This window comes from Macaca mulatta, chromosome 6, assembly GCF_049350105.2.
Source record: "Macaca mulatta isolate MMU2019108-1 chromosome 6, T2T-MMU8v2.0, whole genome shotgun sequence".
NCBI lineage: Eukaryota > Metazoa > Chordata > Mammalia > Primates > Cercopithecidae > Macaca > Macaca mulatta.
Window position 1 is genome coordinate 69,208,526 of NC_133411.1, and position 23,261 is coordinate 69,231,786.

General features: G+C 40.9%; 1 protein-coding gene and 1 pseudogene across 1 annotated transcript in view; both read left to right on the forward strand.

The window, feature by feature from the left end:
* The first annotated feature begins 154 nt into the window (after window positions 1-154).
* Window positions 155-23,261, forward strand: part of ZSWIM6 (zinc finger SWIM-type containing 6) — a 215,330-nt gene continuing 192,223 nt past the window's right edge. Inside the window, exon 1 of the mRNA XM_028849453.2 lies at window positions 155-827. Within this exon, the coding sequence (XP_028705286.2) occupies window positions 170-827 (658 nt within the window). The 5' untranslated portion in view covers window positions 155-169. The remainder of the gene's footprint in view (window positions 828-23,261) is intronic.
* On the forward strand, window positions 14,865-15,757 carry LOC114679009 (ATP-dependent RNA helicase DDX25 pseudogene; annotated as a pseudogene).

Genomic DNA, 23,261 nt, shown 5'->3' on the forward strand with positions numbered 1-23,261 from the left:
CCCCGCCCCAGCCTTACGTCACAGCGGAGGCCCCACCTCTTGTGCCCATACAAGGAGCGGCGGGCCCTAGATGGCAGCGTGGCGTCGCGACGGCGTGTGCGTGTCGCGCTTCCTAGTGCCGTTTATAGGGTCCCGGCACTTCCGCTGTCGGGTTAGAAGCGGCGCGGTCATGGCGGAGCGCGGACAGCAGCCTCCTCCCGCGAAACGGCTTTGCTGCCGGCCGGGCGGCGGCGGCGGCGGCGGGGGCAGCAGCGGCGGCGGCGGCGCGGGTGGCGGCTACAGCTCTGCCTGTCGGCCCGGCCCGCGGGCGGGTGGCGCGGCGGCGGCGGCGTGCGGGGGCGGTGCGGCGCTGGGGTTGCTGCCGCCGGGCAAGACCCAGAGCCCCGAGTCGCTGCTGGACATCGCGGCGCGCAGGGTGGCGGAGAAGTGGCCGTTCCAGCGCGTGGAGGAGCGCTTCGAGCGCATCCCGGAGCCGGTGCAGCGCCGCATAGTCTATTGGTCCTTCCCCCGTAGCGAGCGGGAGATCTGCATGTACTCTTCCTTCAACACCGGCGGCGGCGCCGCGGGCGGCCCTGGCGACGACAGCGGCGGCCCCGGCGGCGCGGGCGGCGGCGCGGGAGGCGGCGGCGGCGGCGGCGGCTCCTCGTCCTCCCCGGCCGCCACCTCGGCCGCCGCCGCCGCCGCCGCCGCCGCCGCCGCCGCGGGGGCCGGGGCCCCGTCGGTGGGGGCTGCCGGGGCGGCGGACGGCGGCGACGAGACGCGGCTGCCCTTCCGCCGGGGCATCGCGCTGCTGGAGAGCGGCTGCGTAGACAACGTCCTGCAAGTCGGTGAGTCACGGGGCAGCCGGGGGCCGTCTGTCCGTCTGTCAGTCCCTTGGTGGGGGGGGGGGGCGCCCGCTTTTCTCCTGCGGACAGCCCCCAGCTCCGCGCGCGCCCGCACCCCTGCGGGTGTCCTCACTGGCCCGGACGGTCCTCCTGAGCGGAGCGCCTATTTCCTCCCTCCCTTCCCTGCCCCCGGTCGCCCCGGACGGGCGAGCGCGAGTGGGAAATGAATCAGCAGGACGCGCCCCTCCGCGGGCTCCGCGCCCCCGGCCCGTGCTCCCCTCCCCGCTCTTCTCCGGGGAGCACATCCTGGAGGACTGCTCGCCGGTTTCGGGGGTGGATGTGGACAAAGGCGCGGGCGGACGGCCGGGCTCCCGCGAGGGTGTGTGTGGCGGGGCTGTGCGGGGCGGGGGAGGGGGCGCGGGCCGCAGACAATGCCGGCCGCGGCCCGGCCGCTCGGCGCTCCCCCCCTTTCACTGCCTGTCGCTCGCTCTTTTTTTTTTTGGCCCCCGCCCCACGCGATTTGAGGGGAGGGGAATACATTTAAAGCCGCTCGGCGACCGCTCCTCCCAGGGCTCCGACGGGAGAGCGGCTGCTGCGCTCCCGGGGTCGCTGTGGTGTCTGGCCCGGGCGAGCTCCACCGGCCGCCCCGGCTTTAAATGTCTTTTTCTTTCCGTCTCCTCAGTCTCCAAGCGGCGCAGGGGGGAGGTGGCGGCGGACCGGACTCGTCTCCGGAGGGACATCTCGGCCGGAGGACGCCCCCTAATTAAAGGGCGCGAGCCCGAGGAGGAGCCGCTCGCGCTTCCCTTTTTTTGTGGAGCTGCCTCCAGACGCCACTGTGCGGGCCGCGGCGCAGCCCTTGTACCCCACCGCCCGAGTTTTGTTTGCGCTGGGTGGTCAGGTCGTGGTGCCCCGGGCAAGCCGCGGTCAGCAGTTGCGGATTTGCCGCTCGCAGCCAAAGGGGAGAGCGGGCTGCAGGAGCGCGAGACACTGGGCTAGGCTGCTGCTCCCGCGTCCCCGCGGCGCGGCAGCCCGGCACGACCCAGCACTTTGTTCTCATTTTCAGGTTTATTTGTGCCCCTTTCAGTTTTCTGTCACCCTCCGAAAAGGAGAAACCAAACAAAAGAGTCTCTTTATTTCTTTTCAGGGCTTGTAAAGTAGAAGATATTTGACAAAGGCGAGAGAAGGACTTGTGATTTAGAGCTGCACAGCCCTCCTTTCTCTGACAGATCCTGAGAGTTTTCTCAAATACCTTAGTTTAAAAGCGTCCCCTGTCCCCCTTCCCCCAAAATATTCTTTTTCCCCGTCCAGATCTTTTTCAGCCATAGCGATGGGAATGTTTGAGCCAGACTGAAAAGAACAATGAATGCTATAGTGAAACTTCCTATTTTTTTTTTTCCTGATTGCAAATGGCATATTTTCTGACCCCTTCTCTTGTTAGTGTACTTGAAATTGTAGCATACTGAACCCGGCACGGAATGAATGGGGTTAGATTTGGACGCATCTCTATCTCTTTGATTTTTAACTTAATCCTTTTTCTCTTTCTGTAGTCAGTTCCTTTTATCATTCTTTTCTTTGGGAGTGGGGTGGGGGTCTGGATAGGGGCCCCAAGAGAGAATTAAGATTTGTTTTAATCCCGTCTGGTTAATTTGAATTCTAATGCAATCTGTAAACGTGATTTTCTGCATGGTCATTTATTTCCAAAGGCAGCCCCCAGTGTTGCCTTTTCTATGTTGGGCACTCTCTCCTTCTGTCTAGAGAGGGTTTAGCTTTTGAGGCTATTCAGCTATCCTTTTTTCCCCTTAAAACAAATCTAATTAACATTTTTTGAAGTTATACCTTTTTTTTGTTTGTCTGTTTCCTGCCAGTTGGAGATGGATGGAAGCACATCTATGGCTTCTCAGTATTACAAACTAGAGTCTGCGAATTTTTATGGCTTGGCTGGCAATGTTGAGGGTTTTTTTTTTTTTTTTTTTTTTTTCCTCCTCTCCCTGTGCTTGACTCTGCTTGCAAGCAATGAGGAATGACAGGAGAGCACATAGGGAGGGTTTCTTGGCTGATTGCATTTAAGCCAGGAATTCACTGTGAAAATAAAGCCAAGGGGCGATAAATAAAAGAGGCAATCTTCTCTAGGAGACAGACACACAGCGTGGGCTTTGCCTGCTTTCATCAGTGGAAGAGGCCTGGGTGAGTAGTTGTAAAAGAAAATAGTAACTTTTTGAATAGTCCCCAAAGGGGAAGGAGGCCACTGAATGGAACTGGCAGTGGTTGACGTGAAGTGGTGTGATGTTTCTCGTGTAGTTTGAAGAGTTGACCACCACTTCAGAAACACATACGTGCTAAACAAGTGCTATACAAATTGTGGAAAATATTCTTTTTTCCCATCTGAGTTCTGCCATTTGCCTTAACTTCCAAGTTGTATTACTTGTTGTGCCAGTCAGCTTTAGAGATGGAAGGCTGTTATATGCCTGGCAGCTGGCACTGTGAGATAGAACACTTATGATCAGGGTTCCCCCAGCCCCCTTTATGGGGAACAGAGAGAGGGTGGCTAGATTAACCATTTAATTTAGCTTCTAGTGGTGGTTTGACTTGATACGCTAACTTGAAAGGCTTATTTTATAATTTTGATTTGAGGTGGAACTCTTTTGTTTGTTTTAGTTTCCTGAAATGGAAAAGAACAGAATACTTCGTTGATAGCACCATAAAGCAGTTTTCTGGTATTGCAGAATTACAAGTTTATACAGAAATTATTCGTTGACTTTTGTAGAGATGACTAAATTACAACAGGGAAAATCTAGTTGTTGGACTTTATTTTACATTTATGCGGTTGATAGTTTCAGGATTGAGGGGCTTGTCAGAAATTAAATCTATGGGTAATTACTGTTTTTCAACTTCTAGATTTTAAGAAGAAATTTAAGGGAAAAATTTAAACCTTTGTTACAGTAGTTGTAAGCAATATTTAATTGGCACAGAGCTTGCCCATCAATTGATTACAGGAAAGTGTTAGAGAAAGAGTAGTTGGCTTATTTTTGTTAAGTAATTTATATTGCCGGGCACGGTGGCTCACACCTGTAATCCCTGAACTTTGGGAGGTTGAGGTGGGTTGATCGCTTGAGCTCAGAAGTTCTAGACCAGACTGGGCAACATGGTGAAACCCTGCCCCTACCAAAAATAGAAAAACTTAGCCAGGTGTGGTGGCAGGCATCTGTGGTCCCAGCTACTTGGGAGGCTGAGATGGAAGGATCACTTGAGCCCAGGAGGCGGAGGTTTCGGTGAGCCAAGATCGTACCATTGCACTCCAGCCTGGGTGACGGAGTAAGACTCTATCTCAAAAAAGAGAAAAAATTGATATTGATATTGGAAGAGAGCTGTCTCTGCAGGTGCTGGTATGTATGTATTATTGACATCATTTAAGTAATGATTTAGAAGTTACATAAAAAAATTTTCCAAGTTATTGTCTAGCAAAGAGCTTCCCTGGTATGACCTGAAACTCAAAGTTATAGAGGAAAAGATAGATAAATTTAATTGGATAAAAATAAAAAAGGGCCGGGCGCAGTGAGTCGTGCCTGTCATCCCAGCACTTTGGGAGGCTGAGGTGGGCAGATCACTTGAGGTCAGGAGTTCGAGAGCAGCCTGGCCAACGTGGTGAAACCCCGCCTCTACCAAAAATTACAAAAATTAGGCATCGTGGCACATGCCTGTAATCTCAGCTACTTGGGAGGCTGAGGCGGGAGAATGGCTTGAATCTGGGAAGCGGAGGTTGCACTGAACTGAGATCGCACCATTGCACACTCCAGCCTGGGCAACAGACTGAGACTGTCTCAAGAGGAAAAAAAAAAAAAAAAAAATTGAAAAGTTTCCGTAGGGCTGAAAACACTACAAATCAAATTTAGCAGTTAATTCGGCCAAATATTTACAGCACATTGGACCAAAGGTTGGTAGAAAACTTATAAAAATTGTCAAGAAGGGAGATGGATAACCCAATAGGAAAATGGGCAACACATTTCAGAGAGGAAGACGTAGATGGCCAATAAACATACTCGTCTTCATTCTTACAGAAAGAGATGCAAATAGGCTGGGCGTGGTGTCTCATGCCTGTAATCCCAGCAGTTGGGAGGCCGAGGTGGGTGGATCACTTGAGGTCAGGAGTTAGAGACCAGCCCAGCCAACATGGGGAAACCTTATCTCTACTAAAAATACAAAAATTAGAGCGGTTGCGGGTGCCTGTAATCCCAACTACTTGGGAGGCTGGGGCAGGAGAGTCGTTAGAACCTGGGAAGCAGACGTTGCAGTGAGCCGAGATCGCGCCACTGCGCTCCAGCCTGGGTGACAGTCTTTTTATAAGACTCCGTCTTAAAAAAAAAAAAAAAAAAGAAAAGATGCAAATAAAAATGAGATGCCATTTTCCTCTACCACATTGCTGAAGACTAAAAAGACAATACCCAGAATTGGTTGAAGAGACAGGGAAAAAGGATTCTGCCTACGCTGCTGTTTGACACTATCTTTTTCTGTCTTTTTAAGGAATTTATCTTATAGATAATATTGATATTATTGTGTAATGATGTTCTGTATAGTGATACTCGTTGCTGTGTGGTTTGCAAGACTAAACAGCTGGATGGAGTTAACCTAAATTTCTACAGAAGGGAAATGCCCAAGAAATACTCAATGGAATACTATGCAACTATGAAAACATGAATTAGATTTACACATACTGACAAGGAAAGATAACCAGAATATTTAAAAACAAGTTAAAAACTTCCTATAGTATGCTGCAATTTGTGTTTAAAACAAAAAAGATTTGCATATAGATGCATAAAAATGTCTGTAAGGCTACACAAGCAATCGTGGAAGTATGGGTATTTTTCGAGAAGGGCAGTTAAGTGAATGGTCAAGGATTTGGGGTGGGGGAACTTTAACTTTTTACTTTATACCTATTTTATGGTTGGATTTTTCTTAAAACTAGAAGCATATATTTTTGTAATAAAGAAACTTACAAAAATTATCCTTGAGTTTTTAATTTATATTTGTTTTGGTGTGTTTGCATATGTGTGTGTTTGTGTGCTTGAGTAAGTGTGAGTGTGAAGGTCCTTTCTGAAGGAAGGAGGTATGTTCTAAAAGGAATGGCCTTCTAAATGGCCTTTTTTTCTATTTACTTTTGGGAGAAAAGAATATTGCCCAGCATTCCACTTAACATTCTGGTAAACACATTCTTACACTCTTTTCAGATTCATAACTTAAAAGTTTTGTGTTTTTCTATGGGGGTGGCAAGGCAGTAAAAGGAGAACATTATTCGAATTGAGATGAGTACAAATTTCAATCAGATAATTTATTGGTTTTTGAGTATTTTGATTTTTCTTTACAAACCAGAGATCACTAAATAAAGATGATTCTGAATGCACATTGAAAATTGGGTGCTTGTTTATTGATGATAGTACATTTCATTGAATGCATTGTCAAGGTTAATATAAAATAATTTTATGTCAGATCCTACCCTTTTTCTGCCTTTTGATTAATAAAGAAATACACAATACATTTTGAAACCAGTTGCATAGGTATTTTTCTTTTGTGTGAGTTGAGATTTTGATTTATATGTGATTTTTGAAAGTATTTCAGTACTTGATAGGTCGTTAGCATTGTTCTGAAGGAAGTTAAATTTTCAGTTTTAGGAATACCTGGAATTTGTTATACTTAGTTCTCTGAAGGATAATATTGCTCCGTTGAGAAAATCTAAAATGTTCAGGAGACAGTGACAATAATGGAAGGTGAAAATGGCGGACTTGGGTTAAGCAAACATTTTCACTCTTTCTAAAGCCTTTAATTTCTTGCAATTCAGATGTGTTACAAGTACACCCTTGGACTGAAAAGGCTATCCTCAATTTTTTCCACTTTGCACTGAGTTTCATCTGTTTTGCGGATATGAGACTGATGCCTTCCTTTTTAGAAACATCAGGATGCCCTTGGAACATGTTCTTTAGTAGAAAAATTATTGCAATTAACTGAACCATTTAAGTCATTATTGTCTTAAGTACGTCCTCACTGATTTTTAAGATTTTTATCCTGGGGCTCTTCCCCCCCCCCCACCCCCACAATGGATAGTCAGTTGCTGTCTCAATTCTAACCCTATGAATATTTCATGTGGAAAGGTATGGACCAGCATCTATTTCTGCTTACACTCATATTCACTGTTTAGTTAAGAATGCGTGATTTCAGCTAGCAATATGTTCAGTGATAGGCCATGTAGGAATGACATGTTTTATAAGAGTTGTCGCTTTGAAAGATCACATGAGACCAGCCTGGGCAACATTGTGAAACCCTATCTCTACTAAAATGCAGAAATTAGCTGGGTGTAGTGGCATGCCCCTGTAATCCCAGCTTCTGAGGAGGCTGAGGCGGGAGAATTGCTTGAACCTGGGAGGCAGAGGCTGCAGGCTGCAGTGAGCCGAGATTGTACCACTGTACTCCAGCCTGGGTGACAGAGCAAGAACCTGTCTCAAAAAAAAAAAAAAAAAATCACGATTGGATCTGTACTATTTCCACATGCTTTATATTTTTTTGTGTTAGACTGTAAATTTTCTTCAATGAGGCAAAATAAATTTGGTACCTCTAAGAAGCATACTGACATATGATAAAGTCATTTAGTGTTAGAAACTTGTATAGGGGCCATCATTAAACTGTTGACTTAAACTGTTATATTTAAGAGCACAAATATCCTAAAAATGAAAGATTATAGGTAAGTATAAATATCTTAGAAACAAAGTGGGTTATAGGCAGGTCTATTTTAAAAAGGTAGTAAACAGTATGAAACCCACAACACCATTTTTAGCTACATTTCAAATTACCATGGTATAATTTTTAAAATAGTGCTTTGTGACAATAGGCTAGTTTAGTTTTTGTGATTTATTAATTTTTTAACATGTAAATATTTGGGGATTACTTTAAATTCAAAACCACGAGCTGTTCTCTCCTTTAAAGGCATCTTCTTTGGAAAAATCAGTATCAAATGATAATTAGGAGAAAAGTGTTACTGAGTCTTGTCTTGTGAAGAGACGTTTTGTTTGTCAGTCCTATCAGGACTGTTTGTCAGGATCCTATCAGATCCTACCCAGATCTCAAAAGTAAAGTGTGTCTGTTAGAGAAAAACCTGGTTGTCTTCAGTTTTTGCTTTCAGTGTCCTGTGTTCCTCTAAGAATATGCTTTGTACTTGGTTTTCGGTTCTTTAAAAATAGGACGCTTCCTTATTTTTTTCCATCTAGAAAAGATAGCTAAAGCAAGCTTCAGAGACAATGCGGTGCAAAATTGCTTGTCGTTTTGAACTTTCAGTTGATAGTAAACTGTTGCTTGAGTACGCTAAATGTTTTATGTTTGTGGAATTCGCTTAACTAATTTTTGTCAGCTAATATATGTGTGTATATATGTCTACAAATAGATATATGTGATGATGTCCACAGGTGAACAGAGAAGGAGACAAATTAACCCAGGTATAATTTGAATGTTGTAACCACATGCATATTCCAGTGACCCCTCTGTACAGATCCACAGTTCCATTTCTTCTTAAAACAAAATATGCTGAAAGATGAAAGGTATTTTTGTAAATAAAATACTCTTGCATTATAGTTGTTATCTACTAGTAGAGCTATGGAGATTTTAGAGATAAAAAATAACTTCAATTTCAGTTTTTCCATTTTCCTGATAAGAAAACTGAGGCCCAAACATGTTAAGTAAATTTTTTAGAGTGGCATAGGAAATGGCAAAGCTGTGTTGCATATTTTTCTAGTGCTTGGACCATGTCTTAGTTTGGTAGTCTCTGAAATCAAAACAAGCATATTCTTGAATGTAAATTGGACTCTTTGGAGAGGTTATTTGGCTAACATTTATTGAATGTTATAAATGTATTCCTAGATAGCATTTTAGTTTCAGGCTAAATTCTGATGACTGCAGTACAGTACTGGTTCTAGCATGCTGAATTCATGCTAGTGTAAAACACATTTGTGGATATTTGGAAATCATAGTAATGTTATGAGATTAAAGTTCAGAAAAAGTTAGGATTGTTAAGTATAAAACTGTATTACAGCTGTGTGACTATACAGCAAGTACTTGAATAACATGGTATCACTGTATCATTGAGGAGAAAATAAGTCAGTTCTGGCCAGGACCATTATCTTGGGTGGAATTTGCACGGTCGGCTTATGTCTGTGAGGGTTTTCTTTGGGTACTCTGGTTTCCTCCTACATCCCAAAGATGTGCACAGAAGGCAAATTGTCCCGTTTAAGTGGCCCCAGTCTGAATGGGTGTGGGTGTGTGTGTGTGCCCTGCAATGGGGGTGGCATCCTGTCCAGGGTGGGTTCCTGCCTTTCTCCCTGAGCTGCTGGGACAGGCTCTGTCCACCTGCTACCTTGAACTGGAATAACTGGGTGAAGAATTATCTTGTTTTTATTAATCGTTGTTAAATGTATGTATATTTCACATTTGTTTCAATGTTTAATATTAAAAATGTTGTGGTCTTTATTTAGAAGGTTGGTGATGTTTTTGTGACCAGAAATATGTGATAGGAAATTACTGTTTATGTCAATTAGCCTATGATAAATTGGTTTTGTAATATGTCATTTTGATTAAAGTCAGTTTCCAAGAACCTATTGATGGCATTAAGTGGAGGACTTGCTGTTACACGAATATAATACACCCATATAATAAATATGGTTATATAATAAAGAATTTACTGAAAGTTTGAAGTGCTTATATAGAACAACAGAAGTTTGCTCTCAACTTAGTGTATATATGAAAACTTGTCCAGTATTGTTTGTATTTGACCAGGTTTTTAAAATATAACGTATTGTTTTTGTCAACGTGCCTCCTCCTCCTTCACCAGTAAATAGTATACACATAATCCTTTGGGATGTACCTGTACATATATGTACCTCTTTCACATAAATGATGTGGCCTCCAAACTGTAGTTCTCTGTAATTTTGTTGTTGTTGTTGCCCAGGCTGGAGTGCAGTGGTGCAATCTCAGCTCATGCAACCTCTGCCTCCCAGGTTCAAGCAATTCTCTTGCCTCAGCCTCCTGAGTAGCTGGGATTACAGGCATGCGCCATGACGCCCAGCTAATTTTTGTATTTTTAGTAGGGTCGGGGTTTCACCACGTTGGTCAGGCTAATCTCGAACTCCTGACCTCAAGTGATCCACTCACCTTGGCCTCTTAAAATGCTAGGATTCAGGTGTGAGTCACCACACCTGGCCTTTAAAGCCTTTTTGTATGACTTGGGGCAGTTCTTCACGAACCAGCTGGACGTGATTTATGGTGAGACTCTTAATACTGCTACAACATTTACTAGTAGTAAGAGTAATAACAACTAACATTTCGTAGCACTTAACCAGGTGCCAAATACTGCCCTGGAATATGATCAGAAGAGGTAAGTAATACCTACTGAGTGTATATTCCATTTCGCTCATTTCCTTTATGTATTTCTTAACAGCCATATGCGTTAGGGACCATTATTGTTTCTATTTTACAGATGAGGAAACTGAAACACAGGGAAAAAAGTAGTAATAACTTGTTGCTGTTAAAAACAGAGCCTGACACACACAATCTCTTTGGTTGGTGTTCAAGCAATACTGCCCATGATGCATCATCATTCCCTATCCTAGAAGGTTTAGCTTTACAGTGTCTTGCTACTTTGTAGAGTAACTTTCACAGTGGCCTGGATTTTAAATTGTGATCATAGGTATGATTTTAAAATGCTATTTTTTTTTCCATTGGGAGGATTTATTTAAAAATCATAAGGATATTTACACATTAGGATTAAAAAATTTTTGGTTGTGGTAAAATGTACATACTGTAATACTGACCATCTTAACCACTTTTATGTGTGTGGTTCAGCAGTGTTAAGTACATTTACATTGTTGTGTAAATAATCTCCAGAACTCTAAAATTTTACTTGAAAAACTACTACATTTAAAAAAATGTCTTTTAGGAATTCCAGCTTTGAAGGATGGTTGTGTTGGGTGATTTTGATCATCTTCCATGAGATATTAAGCTTTGAAAGAAATTAACTTGCAGGTTAGATGTAATATATATGCAGCAAAGTTAGGTTCTCAAAGTGTATTTGAGAAATTAAATATCTCATTTTAAGGCCCTTTTTTAAATGTTACAATTATATTATTTCTTGTTGCTGATAAAGAGATTTGATATTTCTTTGAAAGATGGAGTTTTATCTGTGCAATTCCTGAACGCTGATGTTAATTGGAAGGATGCAGCAGAACCTGTCAGTACATTTAAACTCTTCCTAACTGAATAAGCTGATCAGATACATTGGAAGCTCATTTAGTGAATTAATGTGCTTAAAATTTAGGTGACTGACTCCCTCTTCTTGCCTTACTTAACAATCTCTTTACTTGAAGTGTTTTTCATTGTTAGTTGGTGTCAGATCTCTAATGTTGGAAGATTTTATAGAGAAAACTTACATAAGAAGATTGTGTGTAGAATAAGTCCACAAAAGCAAGTTTTAAATTCTTTTATGTAATTACAATCAGTACAGATTAGAATTTTGTATATGCCAGGTTGTACATGATAAATGTTTGCTGACAGTTACTAGCGTTTTTATGAGTGTAGTACTGTGTAGGAATTCTGTAATTTAGGTATAAGGGGCATACCTGGAGTCTCTTCTGGTGTGGCTATTGGTCTCTGTTGGTAGAAGCCTGGTCATGCTGAACCTTTCCCCCTGCAGCTCATTTCTACAAAGAAGGTTGTCGTGATTTTTATAATAAGTACTTGTCATAAAATAAGATTCTAAAACCCAAATACCATGTTTGTAATCTGGCTGTTTTATGTGACCAAACTTTTAAATATGTAATATGTTAGCCTTGTTCCTTTCTGACTTTGTTTTTTAGTGTTCCATGAGTTTCCTTTTTTTTTTTGGTGAAACAGAGTCTCTCTCTGTCACCCAGGCTGGAGTGCAGTGGTGCAATCTTGGCTCACTGCAGTCTCCAGTCTCCACCTCCTGGGCTCAAGCGATTCTTGTGCTTCAACCTCCTGAGAAGCTGGGATTACAGGCACGTGCCACCACGCCCAGCTAATTTTTTGTATTGTTAGTAGAGACGGGGTTTCACCATGTTGGCCAGGCTGGTCTGGAACTCTTGACCTCAGTGATCCACCCGCCTTGGCCTCCCAGAGTGTTGGGATTACAGGTGTGAGCCTGGCCAGGATTTTGTATTCTTGATGCCATTTTACAATTCTTCTTCCCTCTTTCCCCCGAATATCACTTGTATAATTTTTGTCTGATATACCTTCAGCCCAGTCACCTAGCCAGTCTTTTCAGGATTGTGGTTTATACTTTTCTCTAGACAGTGGTAAAGTTGATGACTGAAATGATCAATGGCTGCTTTCTGATGATGGCAGGGTAGAATCAAGTGAGACTTGAGGGCAGCAGGTGTGGAAGACTCTGAACCCAACTTGCCTCACAGCTCCAGTTTGTTCATTCTTTTCTTTCTTTTCTTTCTTTTCTTTCTTCCTTTCTTCCTTTCCTTTCCTTTCTTCCCTCATTTTCTTTCTTCTCTTCTTCTGTCCTTTTCTTTCTTAGGGATGGGTTGAGGGAAGGGAGGAGAAAGGAGTGTGTCGTAGAAAAGAAGACAAATCAGAAGAGGAAGTAATACCTACTGAGAGTATATTCCATTTCCCTTATTCCCTCCAGTTGTCCCCCTCTTCCTCCAGTCACCCTTTAGGGAAATAAAGTTGAGGTCAGAAGGACCTATGTGTTACAGCTGCTGCTTAGCTGCTATTTTTAGCATGGCCCTACATCAGGCTGGCACCAGGCCATGATGGCACAGGGCCAGCACGTTGTGGGACTGCTGGTAAATGTCAAAAACTTAACTTTCAGATATCAAACAAAACTAAATTTCAGACATATTCTGTGCTGTGGTACTCTATTTGCTTTTCTTTTTTTTTTTTTGAAATAGGATGTACATGTTTTTAGACATGATTGATTTTTAATAGTAGTCGTAAATAAATCTTGGAACATGTAATGTATAGTTTATTTTAGGTAGGAGAAAGATTTAAGAATTGTCTTGTCAGATCAGACATATAGTCCAGCTCAATACTTTTCATTTTGTGGTGCCACCAAGAGGTGTGAAATTTGCCTGATTTATTTACCATGCCTTGGGCATTCTTAAAATTGCTGTAGCTGTTGAAGTTTTGGAGTCTGAATTGGTTTATATAATTATAGGTGCCATCAGACATTAAAAAGAAACACATACTGTTTTTTCCTACAGTTACCACTGTTCTCTTGGCTAACTCATTTGTGTGTGTTTAGATTTGGTTAATACTCTAGTAATATGTTTAAAACTTGCTATTCATTTTTGTAGGGAGCAGCTAGGTTTTAGTTGAAATATTAGTATCTGGGTCTAGATTCTATACACCCTAGAGCCAGTGTTACATAGATTGTGTTTGCAAATTGAGTTTAAAGTTTTTGGATGCATATATGAATTTAAGAACTTGGCTATCTGTAAATATGTTGCATTTGTTCTTGAGTAATTTGGGAAAGAAAAACGTCACAAGGTGAATTTGTATATTTGGAAGTGACTTTAGTAAGAATAGTAATTGTGTTCTTTCTATAAAGGTACGTAGAAAAGCTGAGGGCATGTTGGGGATGATTTGTGGTGTACTATGAGCTACCCTGAATACAAATAGAAACGCTGATGATTATTCGCTTATCCAATGAGTAGTGGTGTAACGTTCTTAAATCCATCAGATGGCAGGATAACATTTAATCGTGCATTGATCTGACACCCGTCTTAAGGTAACACAAATAACTAGAAATGGCCCAAATAACTAGAAATGGAATCAAATTGATTTTCTTCACATTGTCTTTAAAGTAGTTATTGGATGAATTCTGCTGAATTTACTTTTATGAAAATAAGAAAGCTTAAGTTGAGGGATTTAGTGAAAGGTGAATTGCTTGGTCTAGTATATGACAGAAGGCAGATGTTTTAGAGGTTATTTACATTCTTACATCTTTTTTCCTTTTCTTTTCTTTTTTTTTGAAACGGCGTCTCACTCTGTGGCCCAGACTGAAGTACACTGGCGCGATCTCAGCTCACTGCAACCTCCGCCTCCCGGGTTCAAGTGATTGTCCTGCCTCAGCCTCCTGAGTAGCTGGGATTACAGGCACCCATCGCCACGCCCGGCTAATTTTTTTTTTTGTTTTGTTTCGTTTTTTTTTAATAGAGACGGGGTTTCACCGTGTTTTCCAGGCTGGTCTCGAACTCCTGACCTCAGGTGATCCACCCATCTCTGCCTCCCAAAGTGCTGGGATTACAGGCAGTAGCCACCGTGCTTGGCCCACATTCTTAAATCTTAAAACAGATTCTTACATTGTGGATGAGAGCAAGTTGGGTAGTGTGCTGAAATACTAGGAAATATAGTGAATATCTTGGGGATAGAATATCAAGTTCATTGAACTATATCATAGTGTAGTAATCATACAATATGATATATTTCTGTAGTTAGAGGTTGTAGTAGACAATTCAAAAGTGGCCTGGAGATAAAGATTGTCAACTGACCTATTGATATCAATGTATCTCTCCAGATATGTATATATGTATAATATGATGCATAGAACATTGTAAAGTACTGGATGTTAGTAGGTAAGAGACTACCTTTTGTATCTTTAATGCAATTTATGTTTTGTTTAGGGGAGTCATGTAAATGATGTGAGCTCTAGCTTAACACACCTTATTAAAACCAAAGCCCACTAGGTAGTTTGATTAGTGCTGTTTAGAGTTCTTATAAGCAAAGTGCTCAGATGACTTTCCTTATTAGAACTTGTCAGAGCAGTTTCTTTGGAGTTTTCATGGATCTCCCTTAGCAACTTATTAAAGAGGCATTTTGTTGAAGCTGTTTCATAAATAGCAGGAAATTCCAAAGGCCTGGATTGTATTGCATTTTTGCTTTCAATAATGACTACAGTGGGGGGAAAAAGCCTTTAAAAATGCTCTATTCATTTTAACAATTTGTAGCAAAGTACTTTTATTTTAAAATGGATGAATTTTTAAAAAAGTACAGATTCAAGTTTCATTCAAAATTTTCACTATTTTTTAAATTTTTCATAGTTTATATTTTAGATGCGTTAGACAACAATTGGTGATATAATAGCTAGTAACTATGAGTTTATTTAAAATTTACTATTATGTAATTGGGTCTGAATTTGTTTCAGTAGCTCATAGATACTCTGTGTGTCATTTTGCTGAGTGAATTGTACCCATCCCTAAATTACCAAGTTACGCAAAGAGGCGCTGACCCTGAACAACATCTGGCAGTATTATGTGTTGTGCAAGAACAGGAAAGACAAATACCAAGCTCTGTGCAGCATTTATGGTGGCATAACCATTGGCCAGGCCATCATCTTCTGTCAGACTCATCGAAATGCCAAGTGGTTGATTGTGGAGATGATGCAGGCTGGCCACCAGGTGTCTTTGTTAAGTGGAGAGCTGATCATGGAGCAGTGAGCTTCCGTCATTCAGAAGTTTCAGAATGAGAAGTTTCTCGTAACAACAAATGTTTGCACTGGAGGGATTGATGTGAAACAAGTCACCATTGTCGTGAACTTGGATCTCCCTGAAAACCAAGCAGAGGAGCCAGACTATCAGACCTGCCTCTAGTGCACAGTGGGGACAGGACAGTTTCAGGGAAAAAAGGCCTCACTTACAACATTATTGAAGCAAATAAGCTGTATGTGCTTATGAAAATCCGGGATCACTTCAGCTTTAAGCAGCTGGACCACGAAGATGTGGAAGAAATGGAAAATATAGAATATTAAAGGGAAAACTGTATTGTTTGTGAAAATATCCTAATTTATGGTAGAATGTCCTGGTGAGTTTTGAAGGTAAGTTTTCATGTTGAAAACGTCCACTTTTTTGACATGAAACTCACAAATGGCAAAATAAGTGTCATAGTACTCTTAGTTTTAAGACCTGAAGTCTTTTTGAAACCAAGTTGATGTTAAGCATGTGGTCTTTTCGAATTAAAAAAAAGCAAGATTTGCGCTGGGTGCGGTGGCTCACGCCTGTAATCCCAGCACTTTGGGAGGCCGAGGCGGGTGGATCACGAGGTCAGGAGATCGAGACCATCCTGGCTAACACGGTGAAACCCGTCTCTACTAAAAACACAAAAAATTAGCTGGGCATGGTGGCGGGCGCCTATAGTCCCAGCTACTCAGGAGGCTGAGGCAGGAGAATGGTGTGAACCCAGGAGGCGGAGCTTGCAGTGAGCTGAGATCATGCCACCACACTCCAGCCTGGGCGACAAAGCGAGACTCTTGTCTCAAAACAAAAAACAAGATTTAAAAAGAAAAGAACATAATTTGTATTTTTAAAATAGCATATGTGTGATGAGTCTTGGTGGTAGTGGGTTCAGCCATGGTGGATTAAGCTCTGAAAAACACAAAAAATTCATGTAGCCATATTTAGATATAGAGACTTCTCACCCCTACCTCCATTCAGGTATTTGTACTTCATTGGGCTGCCTATTTAATGTCCTTGAATAAAAACTTTTCACGTCTTGATTTTCCCCCTTCATACTTCCTGTTAAAGATAGGAAATATTACAGTTCAGAATGTAATCTGTAAAAGTTCAGCATATGACAGTCGTTTTGGAGATTTATTCACTATCACATTTTTAAACTGCCAGTTTAAAAATTTATGAGTTGCTGTTTTCCTCTTTGATCCTTTACAATTGTGCAACAATTAATTTTCTCCTCTTTTGTTTTCCTTGTCTTAGAATTGAGCTTTGAACCCAACTCTTTCAGGAAGACTTATTTAATAATCCTAAAACATTCTATGTCTTAGATTCATACTGTTTCTTAAAAATCTGTAATAGTAAACCAGATCCATTTAGATAATCTGGCTTCCTTTCTTGACTGAGGGGCATTCTGTCTCTCCAATGAATGTGGGTAGACCTTCTGAAATTCTGTAAGGGATTGTTGTGGAGACTGACCCTCGCCTGATTCATGATCTTTTCCAAATTTGAGAACACAACTGTGGAACTCATCCTTAATGTAAAAATTAGAGAAAATGAGGGACAGTTTCTTTTTATGAGAAAGCAGAATATCCTTTGTAGGATTGTAGATTTCTAAGCATCTTTGATGGAGGAAGCATCAGTTGTCTAATCAAATTGAATAAAAATATGGAGTGCTAACAGATGTAAAAATACTCTACCATACACTGTTATGCAGTAGTCATTTTGAATTTATCATTGTTTAGCAGATATTTCTAGTCTTGTTTTTTTGGGGTGAGAATTACAGAGCATTTAAATACAAAGTCTTTTTTTGGAGTGAAAGATGAATCTGCTAGTTTGAAAAAAATTCTGGCAAATTTTAAATCTAGAACAGCCAACTACTGTATTAACAGTGCCAGTGCATTATATGCATAGTAGACATTGAAATGTCACTTGGATGAATGATAGCCGTAGAGTATATGCCAGTCCTGTGGGTGTCTGCATGAAATTCTCTTAATTGAAAAAAAATAGCTCCAGTTTCTAATTTCTGTTTGATTTTCTGAATCTGAATTGCTGTGACTTAGTCTTTTAGGAAGGTGAATAGGAATATGACTGCTGGATAAGTAGGCTGGTTTTCAGTACTGGGTTTGTCATCAATATATTTCTCCAAATACTGTGTAGGGTTTCTTTTTTTTTCTTCTTATTTGAAGAGGCCTTTTCTTGAAGCTTGTTAACTTGCTAATAGTAGCATCAGCCCAAAAGCTATTCTGAAAGCAATTTATTTATTAGACGATTCCAACTTCTAAACAGAAAGTAACTTGAATATTCCTGTATAGAACAGTACTTTTGGGTCACCTAGAAAAATAACTTTGAATTATAAATGCCTTTGTGGGATTAAGTGATTGCTTTTTCCTTCTATTTGATAACTTCATTTTTAAAAGAAACTGGTATAACTAAATTTAGTTTTTACAAACTCACCCTCTCACAGATGACATGCAAAAACACATATAACTTCAGAATATCCCACAAGATCTTACACGTTGTGAAATGACACTGTCTAAATAGTAGGAATGGTTTACTAAACTGGTCTCCAAAATGCTGATGACTTTCTCTTGAGGTAGAATTTGTTTAAGACTCAATTTGCATAAAATGGGGTATATCAGAGCAGTTTTTTGAATAATAATTTAATAATAGGGCTGTACTCTCAGTACTTGGCCCCTGAGAGGGATGGGTTATCCAGATGTTGGGTGACCTCCCGTTTGTCCAGTCAATCTTGGCTTACGTCTCTTTTCCATACAGTCACCTCTTTCACTCGTAGAAATGTTGCCGTTTGGATAATAAAGTCTATGATTACCCTAGCCATACATCTTGTTTCTCAGAAGGAAGAGGGCAAGATATAAATCAGTTTAGAATTGTGCCCTGTGTGCACTTGTGTGTGTAGGGAGAGAGAGGGAAGATGGTGTTTTTTGGGATTGAAAGGTGACCTTTGGCTTATTTCTGGTATCCATCAGTGGGCTCTCCTCAGTCTTTCATATAGGAAATACATTTCTGTCTGGGTTATTCAGACCAAAATGAAGCAGTTAAGAGATTCTCAGTCTCCATGGGTTTGATTCACCACCCCTGACTTTTTTTTTCTCAATTTAAAGATATGTATATTTTATATTCTTACTCGAAGTTATATTTTAGCAGTCTTAGATTGATGTTCACAGGTACTGCTTTCATTTTAGATACTTGCAGTTAGCCACTTAAGTAATGTATCATTTGCTAATCACATGGTCAGGAGCTTGGGGAAGATATCTGAGCCATTAGGAGGCATCTTGTCTTACTATCCGTGTGCCTATAGGCAGGACACCTACTGGCTCTGGACTTCCTCAAGTCCTTATAAAATGGGACTAATTATACCTTTATCACCTCTATCATAAGCCTGCTAAGAGGCTCACATGGGAATACATGAAAGTATTTGCATTCTAAATAGTACACAAAAGGGAAATACATTGTTACGCATTGCTCCAGTTTTACCTAATTTCCTTCATTTGTTACTTTCTTCTACTTTTCTGTATTTTTCAAAAATTCTGTAATCATCATATATTGATTTCATAATTAGAGAAAGGAAACATTGTTTTAAAAGAATCTGTCTTATTACCATTAAAACACAAATTTCTCTATCCACAGATTTATTTTTGTTAATAGTTTATTATAATTGTTGCCTGATCTAGTGCAGCTAAACAGAGCATGTTTTATTCATCGAGGTGTATCATGCCTTAATGTCTTAATTTCTCCCTTGTTTTTGACCCTAGTGACTGATGAATTTTTGTCTTCACTTGGAACTCTAGAATTTGCCGAAAATGGAAAAGGGATAGCTAAAATTAATTCTGTGTTATTCGTGTGTAGAATGGACACTTGTGGATTGACCTCATCACTTAGGGTTTAGTTTTCAGACTTCCCTGGATATGTACCATGGCAAGTGGAAGATGGAAGAAGATAGAACAACTCTTAGATTTATGTTTCTGAATTCCTTATGTGACTGTACTAAGATCTACATTCCCTTCTTTTGGAAACTTTCATTAATAAATGAAGATAGTTGGTTAGCATTTCCCCCAATTTAAAGATTTACAAATAAAGTATTCAGAAAAATAGTTTCAAATACAATTTAAAGGGCTTATTATGAACTGAAATCTTATTTTATTTTATTTTTTTTTTGAGACGGAGTTTCGCTCTGTTGCCCAGGCTGGAGTGCAGTGGCCGGATCTCAGCTCACTGCAAGCTCCGCCTCCTGGGTTCACGCCATTCTCCTGCCTCAGCCTCCCGAGTAGCTGGGACTACAGGCGCCCGCCACCTCGCCCGGCTAATTTTCTTTTTGTATTTTTTAGTAGAGATGGGGTTTCACCGTGTTAGCCAGCATGGTCTCGATCTCCTGACTTCGTGATCCGCCCATCTCGGCCTCCCAAAGTGCTGGGATTACAGGCTTGAGCCACCGCGCCCGGCCTATGAACTGAAATCTTGTGTTTTTTTTCAAAATTTTTGGGTATTCTCATAAGTTCTTGCCTTGGAAAGCTGTGGTGATATGACCCAGGCTATCTATTCCACATTCTATTTTTGCTATCCATAGTTTAATATTTTCAGTGAAGTTTAGACTGGATTAGCCATCACATCATGCATTTCCCCCCTTTCTGACCTGTTTGTGGCCTTTCTGCACTTCTAATTTGTACCATAGAGCGCCATTAAAAAATTTTAATGTGCTATGTTTGTACACACATGCATGTGTAAGAGTGGACTTTGTGTATGTATAAGAGTGTTAATCAGCTTGCAAACTTTGGACAGGCAGGGCTCAGCTCTTAGAATCTATATTGCAGCCAGGATGATGTTGTCCATAACTACCCTGTGCAGAACCTTCAGTGGCGTCCCTTTGTTCAGAGGCCTGAAGTCATTTATGGGTGTACGAGGCCCAGCATAGTCTGGCCTTGACCCTCAGCCACCTTCGGTGCAATGTTCTCCCTTGCTCTTCAGATGCGTCCAGGCTGCCCTGCTACCTGCCTTTGCCCATGTTCTTTTTTCTGTCTGGAATGCTCTTCTATGCTTGGTTCATGCCCTAATTGTCATCTTGGCTCAGAGAAACAATCCTGGCAACAAATTACCTCCTTTGTAATCCTAATCATAGTTTTTTTGTGTGATTTTTCTTTTTTGGATTGTCCTCCCTCATGAGATTGTAGGCTCCAGGAGGGCAGAATCTGTAAATATGTGTGTGAATATGTATGTGTACATGTGTTTGTATCCATGGCTACCAGTACAACCATTTGCACATAGTTGTCTCTCAATAAAAGTTTGTTGAATAAATGGATGAAGGAAGTGGTGTTTTCCTTTGGGAATATTTTCATAACTCTCCAGGAGGAGGCACGCTATTCAGTGGTTCCATCTATCTATTGCTCCACACCTGTCACACAAACAATATGCCAGTTTGAAAAATACAGCCTAGTTTTGTGTTTCTGGCACTTTGGGTCACTCCCAGATTTTCCAAAGGTACACTTGCATTCACCTTTATGTTTAGAGGCACTTTCTTAGAATCTGAGTTTAAGAAACGGTATGCTGTTTTAATTATAGTAAGTACTTTATCAAGGTCAGTTGTCTTGGAATGTGGATTTATATGACAGTCTGATACATTCAGTTTGGCATGTATTACTGGGAAAAACCAAACAGTGCTGTTTGTAGCCAAAGATTGCAAGATGGTGGCACATGTGTAGTTAGAGCAGGAGACTCCCTTTTGCTCTCATACATAAGTCAGTTCTCTTCTTTCCTGTCTTCTCAGTTCTCTTGGATGAGCAGCTGTGTTTGGTCATGGTGGGCAAGGCACTGACCTTGGAGCTCATGTGCAGGGTTACTGTGGGCCATAGAAAGTCTGCCTGAACTTTTTTTTTTTCCTTATCTGTTAATCTGTGCATTCTTGCTTATGCTTGAGCTTTTTTCCAGTTTGTTTTTAATCTTTGCTTCCTCAAGTTAACATAAGTAGCAGGGTAGAATGATCTGCCACATAAAGTCATTTCTGTCTCAAAATGGTCTTGGAGAAATCTGAAGTTTTTCAGTATCTTGTTTGGGATGAGGATTGGCATGAGCTCTCATTTGAAACATATTTATTTGCCATTTTATATTGTTGCAGCTCAACATATTGACCACCTTTTGAGTAGTACCAGTTCTGTGCTTTACAAGCATGATTTCTAGCTCTCATAACAACTTTGAGGAGAAGGTATTCTCATTCCAAGGCTGAGGAAATGGATATGAGATGTTAAGTCATTTGTCAGGAGCATCTGGGAAGTCTGTGCTAGGCTTGAACACCTAAGCCTCCCAGCTCTTAAGTGGGATCATGTTGTACTTTGTTTTCCAAGTGTTGCTAGAGGCAGCTTGTCTTTTTGCATATGTGTCATTCACAGTCCTCCTTGGTCTGTGGTACCATTCAGATTTAGTGGCCTGGCCTCCGAGCAGTGTTTCATTATTTCTGAATGTATATGTTTTGGTTTTTTTCCTTGATAAGTAGTAATGGATGTGTAGCGCATTCATGATATAATACCTTCTTGCTCCTTGGAGCTGATACTACACTCAGTTGAGGGTGACTTTTTCTTTGTTGGACGTTTAAAAATAATTTCAGTCACAACATTTAGTGACATGAATACTTTGACTTGAAACAATGACCATTTTCTCGATTTTAGTGGGAGACTTGGGGCAATGTATGTAGGACATACTTCAGAGAGAGATTAGTGTAACAAGCTGTGTGAGGCAGTAGAGGCACACACACCTCAGTTACTGGAAGGCGCAACTTCGAGTTCTTGTGGATTGTGTTGGCAGCCCTGTAGACAGATTCAGCAGATGCTGTGGACATTCTCTTACTACCAAATTATAGCTTAAAGACCTAACTCTTAGAGCAAGCCTTAAAATGTGCTTTCCCCCTTTTGTTTTAGGAAACTCTTCTGTTTGCTGATGAGGAAAGGTTATCTTTCCAGGCAGCATTCAGGAATGGTCTTTTGAGTGTTTTCGTGCCTTCTTGTGACCTCATTCCTGCTGCCATCATACTTATCCCTGCTCAAATTAGTGAACCGCCGGCCTGTTCAAGTTTATTCCATAGCTGGATCTGCCTGTAGCATTTGCAGTTTTCTATGTAGACTGGGCACAAGTTAAAAGCTTAGGAAGTCTATATAACTCACCATAATTTTAGCACTTCAACTTATTAAGGTACATGTTTTGGTTATCTGATTTATAGAAGTACCATGTAAAAGTCTACCTATGGTATACAGTTGCTGAAATACTGAGTAAGCTCTGCATTTTATGACCAAGTTACGGGATGAATAATTACTCTCTGGAGTGAATGGTTCAAAATGAAATAACTGTATGCCTTAGATGTGACGTGACACCAGATGTATTTAAGCCCCAAAGGTATGTAATTATCTCACTACTCTTGCACATACACACAAGTACATTTATGCTTATGGCAAGAGTTTTATGTGCAAAAGAAAACTCACTTTCTGATAAGTGAAGGAACAGTCCATTATTTTTGAGGGGCTCAGAAGTTGTTTGATATTAGAGGCTCCATTTCAATCCCCCTGCATTTCTTTAGGGTCTAATGTAAATTCATACATCACTTGATTCTAGAGTAAACAATTATCATACCCTGGATTTTAAATATTAAGGACAGTTGAGGGAGTTTCTCACAGCACCATTTTATGACTTATAGTTTGCCTCTTGTTATAGATTCCATTCTTAGACTGTATTTTAAAAATATTTCCTATTAAAGGTTTTTCTTTTTATTTATTTTTCTTTTCATTCCATAGCACTTTGGATAATATACACCTCAACTAGGTATTCATTCTATAATGCAACAGGCAGTGATCATTGGGGGCTTTCTTAGGGGCTGCCTACCATGCTACCTCTGGCCTTGCTTACATTATTCACCTAGAGTTATCCAAACTCAGTA